The 19,503-nt window shown below is 37.2% G+C and overlaps 2 protein-coding genes across 2 annotated transcripts; one reads left to right on the top strand and one right to left on the bottom strand.

Annotated features, from left to right (window-relative positions):
• Positions 1-1,300: 1,300 nt before the first annotated feature.
• LOC129272337 (E3 ubiquitin-protein ligase RNF103-like) lies at positions 1,301-10,735 on the top strand. Its single transcript, XM_054909491.2, has 4 exons — positions 1,301-2,143; positions 3,911-4,056; positions 4,894-5,009; positions 6,548-10,735. The coding sequence occupies exons 1-4, from the start codon at positions 1,909-1,911 to the stop codon at positions 8,457-8,459; spliced, it is 2,409 nt and encodes an 802-aa protein (XP_054765466.2). The 5' UTR covers positions 1,301-1,908; the 3' UTR covers positions 8,460-10,735.
• A 1,548-nt stretch (positions 10,736-12,283) lies between these two features.
• On the bottom strand, positions 12,284-18,586 carry LOC129273075 (protein FAM204A-like). Its single transcript, XM_064107383.1, has 5 exons — positions 18,225-18,586; positions 17,463-17,565; positions 16,208-16,401; positions 14,659-14,805; positions 12,284-13,856 (listed from the first exon to the last, which is right to left on the bottom strand). The coding sequence occupies exons 1-5, from the start codon at positions 18,507-18,509 to the stop codon at positions 13,755-13,757; spliced, it is 831 nt and encodes a 276-aa protein (XP_063963453.1). The 5' UTR covers positions 18,510-18,586; the 3' UTR covers positions 12,284-13,754.
• Positions 18,587-19,503: the final 917 nt, after the last annotated feature.

Below are 19,503 nucleotides of genomic sequence, written 5' to 3'. Positions count from 1 at the left end.
TTTTGATAAACTTTCATGAAAACAGGATTTTAAGTAGTTTGTTATAAAATTACTACAGATGTATACATTACTCACCAACCAAAATGCAAGCGCGCAGAACTACCTGGTTTTGACAATCAAACCTGAAAAGGACTATTTTGAGAACTTTATAGGATGCATGATTAATTGGCAAATCAAATAGTGCTAGCGCGCAGCGCGGGCTGAAAATGTTGATACTCAGACAATAAAACGGACATTTTACAGAGCACTTTTTACAAATCAATTTGTAAATAAAAAAATTAAAGCTCGATGCCCGAGCTGAAATATGATTTGTATATTGACTTCAAAACTCTATATTTTAAACTCCATACCAGCCTATTGAGCAAGATATTATGTACAGTTTGTCTCGATCATCGAGCATGTAATGCGAGTGGAAAGCGCGAGCGAAAATTTTATATAGTTTGATTTGATTTGATTTTATTTCACATATTTCACAAGTACAAACAAAATTATGAAACAATATCAGAAAACTTATGAGAATACAAATCAGACAAGGCATAACAATTAATTCAAATTAAGGAAAATAGCGATTTGGAATTAAAGACAATTTAAAAGAGTGAAATATGAGGGAACCTGCATAAAAAAGCAAGGCTTGTTAAGTCTGCAGGATATAGTGACATGAAAGATATTTTTTCCAAGTCTTCCCCTCATATTATTTTATTTACTCGTCTTCCTCCTCTTTTTCCCTCTTCTTTTTTCTCCACCTTTTCCCTTTTTTTATCTTTCTCCTTTTTTTTCTTCTTGCGCTGCCAATAAGGGGGGGGGGGGCGGGCCCCTCGCCCCCCCCCCCTAGGATCCGCCTATGCTGTTTTTTGGAAAAATTATCGAAACTTTAAAATGCCATGACTTTCTTATTTTATACATCCGATTTTGATGAAATTTTCAGCGTTATGCTAGTTTGAGGGATGGACCTTTAACAATCCTTCCAAAACTTCTGGGTGTACAACAATATGGCAATCATGTGATGATACATATGCGAAGATGCATTGTTAAATAAGCAATTGGAATGTAAAGCATAGCGAATATAAACCGTGAGTATAAAACTAAAACAATATTTTAACTGCAGGATAAAACAGTTGAGCTATAATTAGCGATAGGAGTTTGACACCAGATTGGTCAGGGTGACAGAAGCCAGGGTTTTTTTTGGGGGGGGGGGGTGGTGAAGAGTATCGAGGAGTATCGTGCATGAAACCTCATCATGTGATCAAGCATGTGATTTAAATGTCCCGCGCGCTAAATTACGTCGCGCTATGTTTACATCGTACTTCCGGGTTGTCGTAATCTGCCATCCCAAGCGAGCCGACGGCCGACTGCAATCAGACTGCAATTAACGCTTCTCATCAGTATATTCTTGGATACAACGAATTTTGCGGAATCTCAACGTGGCCGTTATCTCATACATGAACTTAATTCTCAACACAAAGCCGACCAAAGGAAGGGGATTATCTTCAAACACTGACAGGGAAACATCGATCGTCGATTTTGTGTTGTGTATGTCGCACCGGCCAGGCCAGGCCAGTGCATTGTTAATGCCACGTAAGCCTTATTTGGACAGGGCGTCAAGCGGGAGCTCACACAGCTCAGAGACAGTTGCATGTAATAGATGGTATACCGTAATAGATGCATAAATTGAATGAAAGACGAGCCCAAGACAACTAAGAGGTCACCGAAATGAGATATTTTAATCCCTTGTTTGGAGAACTGATCTAGCTGTAGTGTAGGAACTATAATTTTCACACAGCTGCATGCAGTGAGAGCTGATAATGATATAGTGATACTGCAGATACAATGCCAAATATGACATAATCAAGGAATTTCACAACATAGAGTTTATTTCCTCCTGAAGATCACTTTCATCTTGTATTAAAGATGGAGATGTTCATGAAGAAGATCATATTTTTGTTGGTATATGCCATGCTGCTCTTCCTCTTAGCCCGATTGCTGGAGTATATCGCTTGGTACGAGACGGGTTTGCTGATGATGAAGTTGGTTGATCCAGTCTCCTTGAGCGTCAGGAAGTTGAAGAGTCTTCTGGATGGGCGAGGGCTGAGCTATGAAGGGGTCATTGATAAAGCAGAACTGACGCAGCTTGTTGAGGAATCTGGTAGGTGCATGGATTCCGTAGACTCGATCATTAATGTGGCCGGGTTGTGCCACTTAATATGTAATTGATTGATGGTGGTGGTGATGATGATGATGATGATGATGAATGATGATGATGAATGATGATGATGGTGATGATAGTGGTGATGATGATGATGATGATGATGATGATGATGATGGTGGTGGTGGTGATGATGGTGATTATGATGAATGATAACAATGATGATGAATGATGATGATGATGAGGAGGAGGATAGTGATGGTGATAATGATGGTGGTGATGGATATGATTATTGATCATGATTATGGTGGTGATGATGATTTATGATGGGGATGATGATGATGAGGAAGATAATGATAATCATGAAAAAACAATCTATGGTGAGTTGATATGAGTTAATCAATGTGAATGAAAAGTATGAAAGATATGATCTAAAATCTTCTTCAGGTAACTGTCTGGTGTATTATCGTACTAGTGATATAAATAGGTGAAATATTGAACTCACTGAAGTTATGAATAACCAGGTAGGTAAGAAGGGTATGATTGTATTGGAACTTGATGCTTAGACTTCAATGAAGGTGAAAGAAAACAACAAGATGATTGTAACCACAATACCACCACTCATTTCATAGACGGTAGAAGTGTTGTGACTCGGTTGGATAAGTCTCTCAAGTCTCAACTTTGAACCACAAGGTCAGGGGTTAAATATCTGACAGCATGCAGCCTCGGGTAGCCATGCTAAAGCTGGGGTAATAGTAGGCAGCACTTAGAAACTTTGTGTTAAGTTCCAAATATATTTTTTATATATGATATAGCATTTTTTATACAGCCATGTAGAGCAAATTCTAGAACACAGTAAATATATTTTTAATGCCCATCACATGACAATAAACAGCCTGGAGGTCTTTGTTGAAAATTGGTGAACCGGAATAGCAGTTCATGTTTATAGTTTCAGAGCTGACGATAAATTGCAAACGTCTTCTGTCCAGGATGAAACTGCTGTTTTGATTCACAGATTTTTGACAAAGACCTCTTGGTTGCTCATTGTCATGAAGGGCAGTTAAAGGTCAAGTCCACCTGAGAAAAATGTTGATTTGAATGAATAGAGAAAAATCAGACAAGCATAATGCTGAAAATTTCATCAAAATCGGATGTAAAATAAGAAAGTTATGACATTTCAAAGTTTTGCTTATTTTTAACAAAATAGTTATATGAACGAGCCAGTTACATCCAGATGAGAGAGTCGATGATGTCACTCACTCACTATTTCTTTTGTTTTTTATTGTTTGAATTATACAATATTTCGATTTTTACGAATTTGATGATTAGGACCTCCTTGCCTGAAGAACAAAATGTTAAAATAATGGAATTCCACGTGTTCAGGGAGGAATGAAACTTCATTTCACATGGCAATGACGAGAAAATCAAAATATTTCATATTTCATATAATAAAATACAAAAGAAATAGTGAGTGAGTGACGTCATCGACTCTCTCATCTGGATGTAACTGGCTCGTTCATATAACTATTTTGTAAAAAATAAGCGAAACTTTAAAATGTCATAAATTTCTTATTTTACATCCGATTTTGATGAAATTTTCAGTGTAATGCTTGTTGATTTTTTCTCTTTTTATTCAAATCAAGTTTTTGTTGGGGTGGACTTGTCCTTTAATAATACATTTCAATGTTCTTTAAAATATTCGGCATTGTGGTTCGAAAACTGCCTATTATTACACGTGTGACCATCCTATTCTCTTTTTGTAATCAGGGCAAGTCATGGAAGGTGAGGTTTTGATGATGGAAAAGGATGTCTCTGACGTGGAGGAAGAGGAGACTACTTCAACCGCTTTTACCGGTTACACCCAGTTCTATGAGGAGGTGGAGGACAAGAAAGACAGTATATGGCTCGTACAGGTAATGTATTTAAGAATTGATACTGATTTACTTTGATAGCACCAATCTAATGAGGCCTTTCAAAAAACATGTTGAGGTTTTGATGTCATGTCTTCATTTTTTTTACATACTTGGTGAACTGCTTTGAGGCAAACCTTCTTTATCCATCAGTGCATGAAAGAGTCTTTCATGTTGTTAATTCATTATTGAAGTACTTTGTTTATTATTTTTCTAACCTTTTGGGTATGAAGAGTGTTTTAGACCCGATAGCAGGTTGTCCCCCAATCCCTTGTTTTTTGTAAAGCTTTCTTATTTACTATTTCTTTCATTCATTCTCTTTTTTTTCTGCTTCTTGAATTCCCTGCTCTCGATATACTTGTCCATTTTAATAAAAACCTCCATTATTATGTCATCTGAGATAACCAGTTTCTGTCTTTTAATCTTATCAATATTTGTTGGGAAATCACCTCATAATCATTGCTTGTATATCTTGTTTTGTCTACATTATTTACCAAATCACCTATCCCTGTTTAGATAACACCGATAAGTCATCACGACACTTTGTCACATTCCTCTTGGGGGAGGGGGGGGGGGGGAATAAGTGGGTAGGGGTTATTCTATTATTATTGTTGTTATTTTGTCTTTTTGTGTAACCAACTGGTGTTTATGTGATTTGCAATCATAATAATCATTTGTAATTTACTTTAATTTGTTGTAATAAAAACAGAATTAAAAAGAGAAAATTCATGCTTGTTGGATCAGCATGCAAATATGTACTTTTGTTGCTCAGTGATATACTGAATTTTTGGGTCTTCGTTTATCATCTTTTCAAACTATTTTCTTCATATTTTTTTTCAGGTTATTCCTGGAAACCATGGTCCGCTGCTGGGAAAAAGAGCATGGTCAACTGTAGTGAAAAAGTTATCCAGGTTTGGCATACGACACGGAACGTTTGACTGCTCTATTGACCCAAGGTAGATTACATTTAAACACAAAGATAGAGTCTATTTGATTCAATAAATATTTTGGTAATTGTTAAGTAATTCAATTCTATAAATATTTTAGTAATTTTCTATTGTGTAATTATCAATTCTGCAATTGATTTTTTTTTTGCCTTATGGGCCATGCAATAACATAGAGAAATACCACTAATATTTTCTTTTGATTATAACTTTTTTGCCCAAGGGACTTACAGTTACAACCAATTGTATGAAAATTGATGATATGTTACATATGTTACAGGACAAATTACATACATAAAGAGCTATTAGTATCACACAACTAGTAGTCTGTATTTGCAATTAATTGTACATGTTAAATTGTATTTGTAGATATAGTTTTTCATAGACTTACGGAACATACATGTAGGTCTACAAATATAAAACCATTGTGTACAAGGTCATGTGACTGCCCGGGGTGACTGCTAGAGATTTTAAAAAATCCCATTAAGCCTCATTTTAGTTTATCAATATATGAGCAAAATCGTAGCAATATCTTGTTGAATATGTTGAATATAAACAAATAATATAGCAAAATGGTTTGAAAAAATGAAAATGAAAATATATATTTTACTGTTCGATAGTTTGACTGACGGACACACAAATAGACTTAAGTGCACAAATGTACATGTATTAATGCAAATACACATTCATGGTGATTGCATGAGAATGTTTGATTTGGGACACAATAGACATTCCATCTTTTCCACACCAATGGCTCTTCACAATGATATTTCATTTCATGCCAGTAACGCTTTGTGAGCTTGCTTAATCATGTGTTGTGTCACATGGTTCTGCAAAGTAAATGGAACCACAAGGTCTTTTTATTAATACATTTTTTTTGGGGAGGGGGATGTGGATGGGTCTCAAATGCAGATACCCTTCCATGACAGCAGCGGTGGGAGTTTAAAGATTTCATAAATGGGTGGGGTGGGGACAAAAAATTCTTTTTCTGAGGTCCCTGACCTGAGAAAGTAACCATTTGCATTCCTTGGTAAAAAAAGGTGTCCCCCCTCCCTCCCCCGGGATGGCTACCTCCAGAATAGGATTATGGCCATTATAGGGGTGTGCAAATTTGGTCTTTGGATCACAATTTTGTCACCATCATTGCCATCATCATGATCATTTTTCATCATCATGACCATGTAGGGCCTCAGCCTTACAAATAGTCCAATATATCTTCCAAGCCCCAAAGCACCAGTCGCAGATATTCATACCTGAATGATACGTGCCATACAAGCTAGAACAACACTCCCTTTCAAATATTCAGCCTTGATTCTGCAAAAAACAAACTTTGCAGTCTGATAGTGTACCCGAATGTCCTCTTATGTCAAGTTGAGAAGGCTGGTTTTATCTGGAAAGGGGATATGTTGACTCCGACAACCTCATGCATGTATCAAAGGGGTCACAAGTTTCATCCCTCCCACAAAGACCACTAGCCCCACCCCCATCCCGTAAGCAGCAAGACGAGGACAGTGCTTGTGATAACGCCTCCATGTTTCTGTCTTTTACAGGATCTGCCCTCAGAAGAACTGGAACCAGCCTCTCTTACTCCTCGCCATGCCCCAAGCTCACAGGCACAAAGGTGAAGTGTCCATGGCGATGTTCACATCAGCAGGAAAAGCCCAGCAGATCATCAACTGGGTGTACTTAGAGCTAGCTCACAGGGTCAACACAGAGAGGAGAATCGGGCAAGAGTTTGATTGGGATCGGGTCGAGTCTGATCAAGATTACGCCGTCAAAATCGTTCTTTTCTCAAGGAATCACGAACCACCGCTGTTCTTTTCTGCCCTAAACTTGAAATATTCCGGCCGTGTGAAGTTTGTTTTTGTCAGCGACTCCAAAACGTTTTATGTCTTTGACAATCAGGCTCAGAAATACTGGCTCCCATCCTATGTGATCATTACACCGGAAGGAAAGAACATTTACGGCACGCATATTGGCGAATATTGCACATACACTGCTCTTGATATCTACCTTCAAACACTCGCTCCAGAGGCAAATGATATCTTTGTTTTGACTTTTATCAACGTTAATGCCATTTGTTTCATTGGTTTATTTGTCATTCAAGGTGGCATAGCCAAAAGGATATGCAGCTTTCTGTTGACAATTGGAAAATACAATATTACCTTTTTATTGCTGTGGTTACCGTTGCTTGGTATCATCCAACTACCCTTCATGGCCTCGGTCCAAGATTATTTGTATAAAATACTGAGACTATCCTCGCAAACGTGGCTGATGGGGAAACTTTGTCAAGATTGGATAATGTATTCTGGACATTCTTACATCATCATTGGATCCTTTCTCCTCTATTGTGTTGCTGTAAACTGGGTCTCTAAAAGGATAAATGCCCCAAGACACGAAGATGATATGACGAGTGCTATGTGGCTGCGTTCGTCGCTGGTGGATTTCCGTAGTTTCCTCCTGCGCCCGTCTCCGTCTTTACGAAACAGTCTCCCACGCCACGACCACCGGGAAGAAGGACTCGATTTGTTGATAGAGCAGATGGCCGTACCAGACCTCTGGCTGCATCCACGGATACCTGAAAACTACATGAATGATTTATTGACTTGGCGTTACAGCTGTGACTGGCTTCAAAATTACTCATCTGGCAACGACTCCTCCGATTCTGAAAAGGGTGCTTGTAGATCTCATACAAAAAAATGCGCGGAACTGCGTCAGTGTTTATTAAAGTGTGGTCTAAAATGTAGAAATGATTCTAACCCATGTTCTTATTCCCCAAAAATGGAAAGAAAAGATTTTGGTACAAATAAAAGAAATGGTGAAGACGATCTATTTGTTGTTGAAGGTCAAGAAAAGCCATGCTGCAAACAGCCAGAATCTATAACTTGGTCGGATTCCGAACATGAAACACGTTTTTTCACAGGCTCGACATCCAAAGTCCTAAAGGGATCTAGTGTAGATAGATTAGAAGCAGAGTTAGATGGAGCAAGATCTGATCTCGGGGAGAAACCACTTACCAAAGCCGATTCAAATTTTAACCATGAGAAATGTTCTTTCGGGGAAAGGCAAGTATGTCCCCAGCCTGTAAAAGAAACAAATATGGAAACCCCTGAATTTTGTGCAGAATCTCTAAAAGAAAAAGATAAAGAAAAGCCCAACTTGGCCCTAGCTTCAAGGAAGCACTCCCCCAGGCATTGTGCTGAAGTGAAACCCAAGACCAGCCCAAGGAAGAAGAGGCCCCAGACCACCAAGTCCTGGCCGGAGGGTGTACTGTTCGATGCCCAGTGTGCCATCTGCATTGATGCCTACACGACCGGTGTCATGCTCTGTGGCCTACCGTGTGGCCATGCCTATCACCAACAGTGTATCTTTGCCTGGCTGAATAATGGCAACCATGTTTGCCCTATATGCAGATGGCCAGCTTACAAGAAAAAAGCAAAGTCATCCAAGCATATGGAATAATAAATCTTAATCAGACAGTGGTCTTCTTTAATAAATAGTTCAAAGTTTACGCATGTTTCTATCCTTAAAAACCTTGCAACAAAGTATTCCTTTACCTTAGCTGTTTTGGCCCAGTGGATTACTGATAAGTCTTCGGACTCTGAAACAGAGGGTCATGGGTTCAAATCCCAGCCATGACTTGCTTTTTCCTTCAGCAAGAAATTAATCTACCATGTGCTGCACTCAACCCAGGTGTGGTAAATGGGTTCAGGCAGGAAGTATATGTGTAATCCCTTTAAAAAGCTGAGCATCGATATCAGTAGACTAGCTTACATGTAGCTGGGGCGATATGAGAGTGCCATGAGCACTGAACAAGTTGGGTATGTGCACTCTATTACAACTATCCTATATTATTATTATGAAAATTTGAAGACGTTGACAAATGGGGGAGCGTTTCATCATCATTTTTGTCTGACAAAATATCGGATCTGACATCTTTCTTGATTTTGATTGGCGGAGAAACTCTGTTGCTGTGGTAGCTGTCAGAACCTCTCACAAGTCCTTTCATTGAAATGCTCCCCTGGGCTATTCAACATCCAATGTGCTTATGTTAGTATACACTTATAGCCTGTATAATCAAATGAAAGTGATATTGCAAATATCTCTATGCATGTGGATCCTAGGATTTAGAGTGAGAGATAAGATGTGGACGCATGAGGACCTCGGCAAAACGACAAATAGTATGCCTGCTGATTCCATCATTGTTTATGCATTTACTGTGATTATTATTGTGAATGTATTGCTATGTTCATTTCATACTGTGTGCTGTGGACATGTAATTTTCTGAGGCATTTTCATGAGTGTTTTGTATGTGAAATAATTGTTTCATTGATTTTACATTCCAGAGAAACTGGTTCATTTAGATGTTCACATTTAATGTACACATCATATCAAAAATTATTTGGTGAATTAATGCTGAATTGATGGAGGTGATTAGGTATGTAAACATTATTAATGGCCCATATTTTAAATTAGGCCATGGTCTTGCTGTGTACTAAAATTATGTGAAGCTAAAAACTATTTTAGGGCCTTTTTACATGTGAATCTTGACTCATCATTGTAATGATGATTGCTATTGTAATCCTGATTAGCATTTTTTATTCTAATCATGTTCTAGTTCGGTTTCACACGTGCTAAATATTCGCCATTAGCCTATTTTTCATTGGAATCATCATTCAGATTGCAACTTTTTACCGTGTGAAAGGGCAGTTAGTTATCATTCCCAGACAATTAAATGTTGCCATATGTACTGATAAATCAAGTCTACTTTTTCAGATATACAGTCACGTTTGGCTTCCGATAGTTAAAACCACGTTTGACCAGAGTTTAAGAATACAGGCCTATGAATATCAATAATGTATGAACCACTGTGAGAAATAATGTGACAATGGCCATGCAGGAAAGAGTAGGGTTGACTAGACACCAGTAATATCAGGAATATTACATTGAATGCCGAAGGTAAAGACCAGCCAGGGAGACAAGACAAGTGATCTTTTTGTGCAGGTGGAACTTATGTACAGTTTCCTCTCACACACATTTTAATAGGACACACTATCCCTGGGAAACTGAACTTATGGCCTAAGACAGGTGGTCTTTGAGTTTAGGTAGTGGCTAAAGGGGGCTAATCTGTAATGTCTGTACTTCAAAAGGAGAGATTTACATTACATTCGAAATGCTGTCTCGTATATCATGATTGAAATTTGGAATCTATAGGATATTTTGTTTCATCTCTCTTAAATTAGTATGTCCATCCTCCACCTTGGAAGTGGGTGGGAGTGGAGCTTCATGTATGAAGTTTCCCATGACTTACATCAGCTAATGGCATTTTCAATCTTCAGATTGCATTTAAATCTATATGCAAAAGTATTATCACCATCAACCATACTAAAATGCAACAAATATTTTTAAGGGCAAAATAATATTCCTTGCTATAATTTCAGATTAAGTATTTTAATTATGACATGCATAGCTACTTTGAAATGTCAACAAAAAACTGGACATCAGTGAGCAATTCATTTCCAGGTCATATGAAGTTATGTTTATCTTTGCGAACATATTCATGAAATACGCCCATGGGATCCCATACTATGTGGTAATTAAGAAGCTAGGTTTTATTTTCAGACCTTTAGTTATAACACCATGCTATAAGTTGAACCAATGTGAAATATTGAGTTGAAACTAAGAAATGAGAAATGATACATGTAAAGGATATGAAAGCATTAAAAGAAAGCAAGAAAGTACTTTGTAGTTGCACCTTGTGCCTTTTTTTAGAAAAGACTGTCTTTGTTTATCTTTGCATCACTTGTCTGGTATTACAGATGTTGAACAACGCCTCTGATATTAATTTTTTTTTTTAAGGCTGAAATATGTATAGATTTTATTGTCCATGATAATGAATAGGGCAATATTTCATGGTTGTTATACCATGGGGAAAGTACTGACAAGTTTGAATCCACTGATATTTTCGGTGAAATCATCGGTTTTGATTGACTGAGAAACACTAGTCAATGACTGATGATTGATAATGCTAATTGTTGGAGAAATTTACTTGTCAGCACGGAAAACCTTCATGAAAAGTGTCCTCTGCAACATTCTTCCCACCCTACTTGCTATCTTCTTACATTCTACAAATGCACTGAATTATAATGGATGTTTTTGTATTGTAGTGTGAGAGAGACAGAGATAAAGAAAGTTCATTATGTTGAAGAGAGACACAAGAAACATAGAAAGAAATGGAGAGTGAGATCAAGAGAAAGCAAGACAGACAGATGGTGAGAAAGAGTGGATGATTTCTGAAAACAGATTACCGATTTAACCTGGGCCCGAAACAAAAATGGAACAAAAACAACAGGTGTGTTGGCTCAGTTGGTATAGCGTCTGCCTCACAACCGGGAGGTCGGGAGTTCAAGCCCCAGCCGCATCAGACCAAAAGATGTTGAAATATGGGAGTTGTTACTACCCTGCTTGGCGTTCAAAGATTCAAGGGATAGAGCCTCATGACGAGGCCCTCGTCGGTCTGGCACTGCACAGAGGCTGCCGGGCCCATGATCAATTTGACGAGACAAATTTTCTGAGTATTTCTGTTTCAGATTTCTTTAATTTCGAACAATAAATTAAGATTTTCATTTTCATTTTTTTTCTTCAAAAGTTTAGCAACTGATCATGAGGCAGATATGTAAGATTGATCGTCCACAATGCAATCAATCAAAGAAATAAGCCCCACAATCAATTGCTAAGTTTTATATTGCGGGGGCCTAGATAGTTGTCACATGTAGTAGACCTATGCGGCATGATCACAATGGTCAGTTGTTACGGAGTTGCTCTGCTATATTGGGTACTGCATACACAGTAATGTTCGTGGTGGTTTTGTTTTCGCAAATTTCTCGAATCAAATTTCTGCTTCAATACACGGCCATTTATTTAAATGGAAACATTGCCAAGTCATGAAATTTACCTCGTGAACTTCCCAAAATACACAACAACTGCGAAGATATACTGTATGTATGTGAAATACATGGTGTTTACAGTAGTCTAACATAAGTCTGCTGTGCAAACCCCTCACTCAAGTTAAGGGGTCTGAATACACAGCCTACAATGATCTGTGTACTTAAGGCAATTGAAACAGCAAGTTCATGAGGTAGTCTTGTGTGAAGGCCCTCTGAAAATTTGCACTTATCCATAATTAAGGCAGGACTGATTAAGGTCATCATGTAACTTTATTTTATATACAAAGAACCCCTCTGTAGTATTCGACTGCACTCAATGAGTAAACAAATAATGTGGTATTGAATATTCATATTTAGTTTTATTTACAATTCTCATTTCCAACCTCAAACACATAACACAATTAACATGACCAGGGGCCCGTAACACAAAACTCAGCAATAATGGTACAACAATTTTCTACCATTGATTCCATTGGCTAAAATGTACAATCAATCGTGAAAATGAAGCGTGCAATTGATTACTAATCTTTGTGTTACGGGACCTAGGGTCCAGTTTCAGAAAAGGGTTGCATTTAGACATAACTCTAAAAACCAAGCGCAAGTCCAAAATATGCGAGTCTGGTTCGCTCAAAATTAAAGGACAAGTCCACCCCAACAAAAAGTTGATTTGAAAAAAGGGAGAAAAATCCAACAAGCAAAACACTGAAAATTTCATCAAAATCGGATGTAAAATAAGAAAGTTATGACATTTTAAAGTTTCGCGTAATTTCACAAAACAGTTATATGCACATCCTGGTTGGTATGCAAATTGGCAGATTGATGACGTCACTCACTCACTATTTCTTTTGTATTTTATTACATGAAATATGAAATATTTTAATTTTCTCCTCCTTGTCAAGTGAAAAAAGTTTAATTTCTCCCTGAACATGTGGAATTACCATTATTTTAACAGTTTATGGTTAAGTTAAGTTGGTCCTTATTGTCAAATCTGTAAAAATTGAAATATTGTATTCTTCAAACAATAGAAAACAAAAGAAATAGTGAGTGATAGACATCATCGACTCTCTCATTTGCATATCGCTGAGTTGTGCATTCAACTATTTTGTGAAAAATAAGAGAAACTTAAAAGTCATAACTTTCTTATTTTACATCCGATTTCGATGAAATTTGCAGTGTTACGTTTGTTTGATTTTTCTCTATCGTTTCAAATCAACAATTTTCTGGGGTGGACTTGACCTTTAATATTTGTGTTTGATTTTTTGAGTTGTGTTTGATTGCAACTCTTTCAGCAACAGGCCCCTGAATTCACATGGGGGGGGGGTGATTCACAAAGATATTAAGTCTGAATGAAAATTTCATCAAGATCTCATGTAAATTAAGAAGGTTTGACGTTTTAAAGTTTTACTTATTTTTCACAAAACAGTTATATGCAAAACTCAGTGAGATGCAAATGAGAGAGTCGATGATGTCCCTCACTCACTCACTCACTTTTTTTTCTTCTTTTTTTTCACCACTTTACAAAATTCTCTGAAGAAAATTGAGCCGTAAAAAAGTACAGATTCTCTCCTTTCCTTTGAAAGTTTGTTTCAAAGTCTTTGACTCGGTGGATTTCTTTATTTCATTGGTCCACCAATGCGCAGCAAATGACAGCACTGATTAGCAGTCTCGGTCAGGCCAAGTTAAAACCAATACTGGATATATATGTTGAAATGCATTCCACTGAGCACTTTGGGTTCTCACCAAGAGTCTTCAGTTCTGTTGTGTTCTTTCCATTTCATAGCATTCATGTTTCACCTACAAATCTCATGGTTCACATATTCGCTTTCATCTCCCATCTATTCTTCACTTCAAATCCCCAGGCTAATTTCTTCTTCTTCTTCCTTTTCTTGACTGCTTTCTCTTCTTCTCTCTCCTGTAGGAAATATAAAGAAAAAGGGGGAAGGGGCGAGGTTGAAAAATAAATTAAATCATAAATAGGCGAAACATTGTACATGTATTTAGTTTCCCCAAGAGCATATTCTTTTTCATTTCTCTTAATCTGTATGCAAACTGGAACACACCAGGTAAAGTAACACAGGGGCTTGGGGTGATTTTGCCCCCGAAACACTCAAAAGCGCCCTGGGCCCCGTCTTACAAAGAGTTACAATTGATCCGATCAACCTCAACAATATATGGAAATCCATCTATGCCATATTTTTGTCTGCAGGAAATTTGCAAAATATTCTTTGTAAACAAAGAGAAGCACACTGAATTTTTAAGAAAACAATGGATGTGTGAAAATAAGTCATAGCTAGAATATATTTTGAACATATATGCTGGCTTTCCATATTTGCGATTGATCAGATATGCCATGGAAAATCAAAAAGTGCCCTGGAAATCCCCACTCAGTGCAATGTTAAAGCTTATTCAATGTTAAATATTTAGATAGTAGGTTGTGAAAAGTAGCCCCCGAATTTTTTTTTTTTTTTTTTTTGGGGGGGGGCCTGGAACACACATTGAAGATGCTTGCCTTGTAGACAGCCTTTATAGCTTTTTACATAATCTTGAAAAACACAGAAAAAATATCAGATACATGTATAAAATGAATATCTAATTAACCACTAAAATGATTTATCTGGACTGTTAACAAGTATTTTTTTCCAAGCTAAATCCTAGAAGAAACAATGTTTGAAAAAGGAAAGGATTAAGAAATCAGACAGATTCAAGTTCCTTACCAACTTCCATTTCATGTAGTCACGAGCGTTTGCGGCATTTGCTATTCTGCATCCTAAATCCCTCACAGATAGTTTTTCGCTCAGCTTCTCTGCTCTCTCAAATTCACCTTCAGCAATTGCCTTTTCTAACCTCTTCTCCAGACCAGACTGGATTTTTTTTAAAAGAGAGAATCAGGGAAAAAAATCGAAATATTTTATTAAAGAATTTTTTCCCTCTGGCTACTTCACAAATATTTTCAAAACAAATATGGATAAAATATCCCAAAAGACAGGCATTACTATTAATTAATTCATGAATTCAAGTAAAATCTTCCTGGCGATTAAGATTCTAGAAGAATCACTTTTCAAAACAATTTTTGTTTCATCGTTTCATATTTGCATTCTCAGTTACAATTACTTGACACTTTGTACGAAGGCAACTGTGTTTTAATCTCAATGGCCCAAATTTGCATAGGGGAAAGTGAATCTGTGGCCTGAAACAATTGTTTATAAATACACATTTCATTTGCTAATTATGCTTAAAATTTATGAATGGATTAATGAAAGCAAGCATTTGTCAAAAGGTACTATATCACCCTTGATACTACGAGGCTTCAACTGGCCCAAGGATTCGAGTTAACGAGTCAATTATAATTTACATCAACAGTGAGCTTGAAACATAGCAACAAACATAGTTTAGCACCCTTAACAAAAGAAGGATTCAAAACCACACTTTTTAGTTTGGACTAGATGTCTTTCAAAACCCTAGCCCTAACTATGCTGTAGTTACATCAACGACAAAACCTCCAGATCAATTAAAGCTACTATCTTATTCTTAATTACATACCACCAGTCAGCTTAGAGTCAGTTTTAGGTGTTTCTGTTTTATGGTAACTCCCGTAGGAGCTCGGCAGGACAACTTTTTTTTTGCTGGTAAACTATAAGCTGATATATAACCAATTACCTTGGAAACATTTTGGCCCGAATTCACAAAGGTGGTTTTGAAAACCCACAGTTGAATCCATGGTTTATGCAGATTCCCTGTATAAATTACGCTTAATTTAGCGCGAATCGGGCGCGTGTATCAAAAATTCCACTACTGATGCGCACTTTTGTCACAGTGCGCCATATGAACGCCTGTTGCCGTGGTTATCTATGCTATTTTATTCATGAGTCCACTCTTCAAACAGTGGACTCATGAATAAAATAGCGTATCTAACCATGGTTACAGGCATCAATGTGACAAAAGCGTGCATCAGCGTTGGACAATTTTTATACACGCGCCCGATACACGCTGAATTAAGCGTAATTTATACAGGGAATCTGCATAAATCATGGATTCAACCGTGGGTTTTTTAAACCACCTTTGTGAATTCGGGCCTTTAAGTCTAGGTTGATTAGTCATAGTGGCGGACCTTAATAGACGACAGATATTAAAGTGGAGACAATGGCAGAGTGGGGAATCGAACATACAACCTTGCGATTATAATTCCAATGCTCTAACCACTGGACCACACGACCCGTGATGGTTTTAATAGAGAATTTAATCCCAAAACCCTTTCACACTCACCTTATCTGGCGCAAGGTGGCCATGATCGACACCCTGACTTATGTGAGAGTTGACATCAAGGTATTCTTTCAGTGTATCCCAGTGTTCTTGTTCATTCTTGGATGGTCCTGCTTCTGAAGGCCCATCTGAAGTTGAAGACAATTCTTCACTGTGTTGTTTCTTGCTGGGACTGCCACAGTCATCAGCTTGATTGTCTGTACGAAGAAAACAAAAGACAGGGTTTACAGTTTTATTGACATGAAGTTGGAGGTCTTTACTTGTTTAAAGATAAATACCAGTTGTGGTAACAATCTCAAAATGAGTTGGAACAGAATCCAATAAATACAGCTACTTTCTTTTACCTTTAAACCAACACGCTTCAGAACAGTAGCCAGTCCAACCAAAAACAGAAATCATCAGAAGGGGGGGGGGGGGGAGTGAATTGAAAAATTGCTTCATCTCCATGTCAAGATAAATACAGTGAAACTAATGTGATCACGTTTTTAAGGATGTGTAGACAATATTAATATGATCGATGAATAGGAAATTAAAATTTCATGAAAATGTGATTTAAAGGAAGAAATACCTTTTTTTATAAAAAAAAAGGCATTCCTGACAACAACTATAATTCATATCCTCTCTCTGACTTTTCCAGTTACATCATGATCGACTTAGTACTATTGAGTATGGAAAGTGGGGAAAAAGCCCCAAACAAAACATGACAGTACAAAGACTACAAAGACACTGACCCTTATTCATTAATCCATTCACACATCCATTTGTCCCATTACCTAGACCAAATTACACATGTAGTTTATAAAACCATGGAGTATGAACAGAATTAACTCAATTTGACTATCAGTTGTGAGGATAACATACAAAATTAAGAAGGGAGGTCTGGCTTGATGTCAGATTGGTTAAGCAGAAAAATCAATAATACCAAACTCAAGATTTAAAAGAGTTGGTATGCAAGCTTTTCTCCCATCAATCCTACATCATGTATCATGAAGTGACTTTTAAAAAAGTAAGTTGAATATATATAGGCCTATGTAATTCAGACACATCATTTATGCTTAGAAATAATACAAACCATAACATGGTAATTTACACAATGGTACACATCACATCCTACATTGTAAGGGAGCAGTTCATGAATTCATGTGAGTGGCACAATTATAGGCCTATCTCCAAATTTTTCTGCATCCATATCAACCAAAAGTCAGATGCCAGATGTCTTTATCTAATTTACATCAAGAAGACCAAATGTCACACTTACCTTGAAATTGATTTCTGCGCTTTCTCCTCCGTCTCCTTCTATGTCCTTCTGGAATTTTTTCTTTTGTTGCTTGTATTCGCTGTGCTTGCAAGATCTGAAATTTCTTTTGAAAATGAAAATAACAATAACAATAAAAAATCATGATAAAAATCACATTTTTCATTAAAAAAAATATTTTGGGATACTTCTAAAAGTTGTTACAACCAGAACAAACCAGCAAGCTTGTACTTCTTGAATAATGAATCAGGCCAAGTTCTTTAAACATAACGCAAAATTTTGAGCAGAATAGTCTCATGAAAAAAAGAAAATGATTTAGACCAACTTGAATGATAACAATTTACGACTCAATGCATTCATCGTACTTCTCAATAATTAGACCTCTAGCTACATGTGTATGTATTAAAAAGCAGCAAGACAAGTAAAGTTTTCTCAAAATGTTGTTTTGATAAAATTCCAGGCCTATTTATTTGCTGTACCGTATTAATAATAATATTTATATCTATTTACATGTATCAACAGTCAAAGAGATACCACACACATTGTGACTTTGCTATGCAGGCGAGACAAAAATGGAGATTGTTTAGAGTTATACATTACTTATATTCAGATTTCTATTCAGATTTCAGTTCAACTTCAAGTTCACTTTTTCGTCTTTTTCGAACACGAGTGACGAAGTTCATACATAGATCATAGATGCATATTTATACATAAACTGTAACATGAGAAATATAACAGACGAACTGTAAGTAAGTAAATAAATACCTGAATCTGATCATATTTCGAGAGAAAGTCTGTCTTGTCTCCTGCAACTGAATTGGCAGAATCATCGGGGATTAGCGGCTTGCTGGGTGCATCTTCCGCCGGAGCTCCGGGGGCCGAAAACTGATGCGAAGGTATAATAAGTTCACTGGAAGGTATTTCAGATTTGTCTGCGTCACTTTTGTTCTTAAGTTTGTGATCTTGTTCATTTGCTGACTGGTCAGAATCATCAGAAGATTCTGATGATATTTCTTCATCTAGAAATCCTCCTAAAATTGCCAACATCATACTTGAAGCAAAATTATTAGAACAAAACAAGAGAGAAGATGATCTGCCGAGCCGGACACACGATCTACCAGCAATCCCGACCCGATCGATAGCGCGCGCTAGCTAGCATGACATATTTTTACGATGGCCGCTACGTACGTACCCTATACTATAGCCTTCCAAAAGTTCCACATCCCCCAAAAAAATAAAAAGGGGGGAGAAAAGGAAAGGATAAATAAGGTAAGGTTACTTTTCTAAATACATAGCAACATTTTTCACCAAATAGAATTTTCATTTTAAAAGGCCATTCGTTTCTGGACTTTACAAAAGAATCTTTTTACACATGCAATACCTCAAATAATTGGATCATTTGCTACCGGTCTAACATTAACAAGAAAATCTCCTATAGGCCTGTGGCTTACAGTAATTGAATAACCAAATGTGTTTTACTCTGGCTCAGACTGACAAAAAGGGGACCAAATCTTTCATGATTCCCCTCCATTGCTCCTCAAATGAGACTGCCTCTTGTTTTGTTTGCAATCATCTTTTGGACGAGCAAATTGAGCTACTCAGCCGTTCTCTATCACATGCATATTTTCCATGCATGCATGCATGGTCAAGATTCCACCCCGACCCTTTCAAATAATGTTTCTGATGTTTATTCCCATACACATCACATATACCTCTCCCTGGTCACTCTCCTAGTCCTATCTCTCCTAGTCTCATTCTCTTTCTCCACTCCTGACACCCTCTCTCCTGGTCCTGGGCTCTCCCTCTATTTCTTCTCTGAATATATATATCATACTAGATCCGCCGTAAAGGCCAATTCTTTTGTCTTTTTTCATTGTTCACAATTCGCCTTAACGCCCTCTACATTCGCCTATACGTCGAAATGTCTATTATGATGGAATACACCAATTCATAGACTTCGCCCTTACGTATGATGTAGGCATATAAATATATATATATAAAATAATGCTGATGATAATGCTTTGATTGCCAATAAAGTTTTTAT

This window comes from Lytechinus pictus, chromosome 12 (genome assembly GCF_037042905.1).
Source record: "Lytechinus pictus isolate F3 Inbred chromosome 12, Lp3.0, whole genome shotgun sequence".
NCBI classification, from domain to species: domain Eukaryota; kingdom Metazoa; phylum Echinodermata; class Echinoidea; order Temnopleuroida; family Toxopneustidae; genus Lytechinus; species Lytechinus pictus.
The sequence above is the reverse complement of the archived record's forward strand: the minus strand, read 5'-3'. Positions and strand labels throughout refer to the sequence as shown.

What these genes read in the sequence shown, in the direction of transcription:
- LOC129272337 (XM_054909491.2), top strand. Translation starts at nt 1,909, where the DNA reads ATGGAGATGTTCATGAAGAAGATCATATTTTTGTTGGTATATGCCATG. An exon ending in GCAGCTTGTTGAGGAATCTG is followed by an intron (nt 2,144 to 3,910) that starts GTAGGTGCATGG and finishes TTTTGTAATCAG; the next exon opens with GGCAAGTCATGGAAGGTGAG. An exon ending in ACAGTATATGGCTCGTACAG is followed by an intron (nt 4,057 to 4,893) that starts GTAATGTATTTA and finishes ATTTTTTTTCAG; the next exon opens with GTTATTCCTGGAAACCATGG.
- LOC129273075 (XM_064107383.1), bottom strand. Translation starts at nt 18,509, where the DNA reads ATGATGTTGGCAATTTTAGGAGGATTTCTAGATGAAGAAATATCATCA. An exon ending in CGAAATATGATCAGATTCAG is followed by an intron (nt 17,566 to 18,224) that starts GTATTTATTTAC and finishes CATTTTCAAAAG; the next exon opens with AAATTTCAGATCTTGCAAGC. An exon ending in GCCACCTTGCGCCAGATAAG is followed by an intron (nt 14,806 to 16,207) that starts GTGAGTGTGAAA and finishes AAAAAAATCCAG; the next exon opens with TCTGGTCTGGAGAAGAGGTT.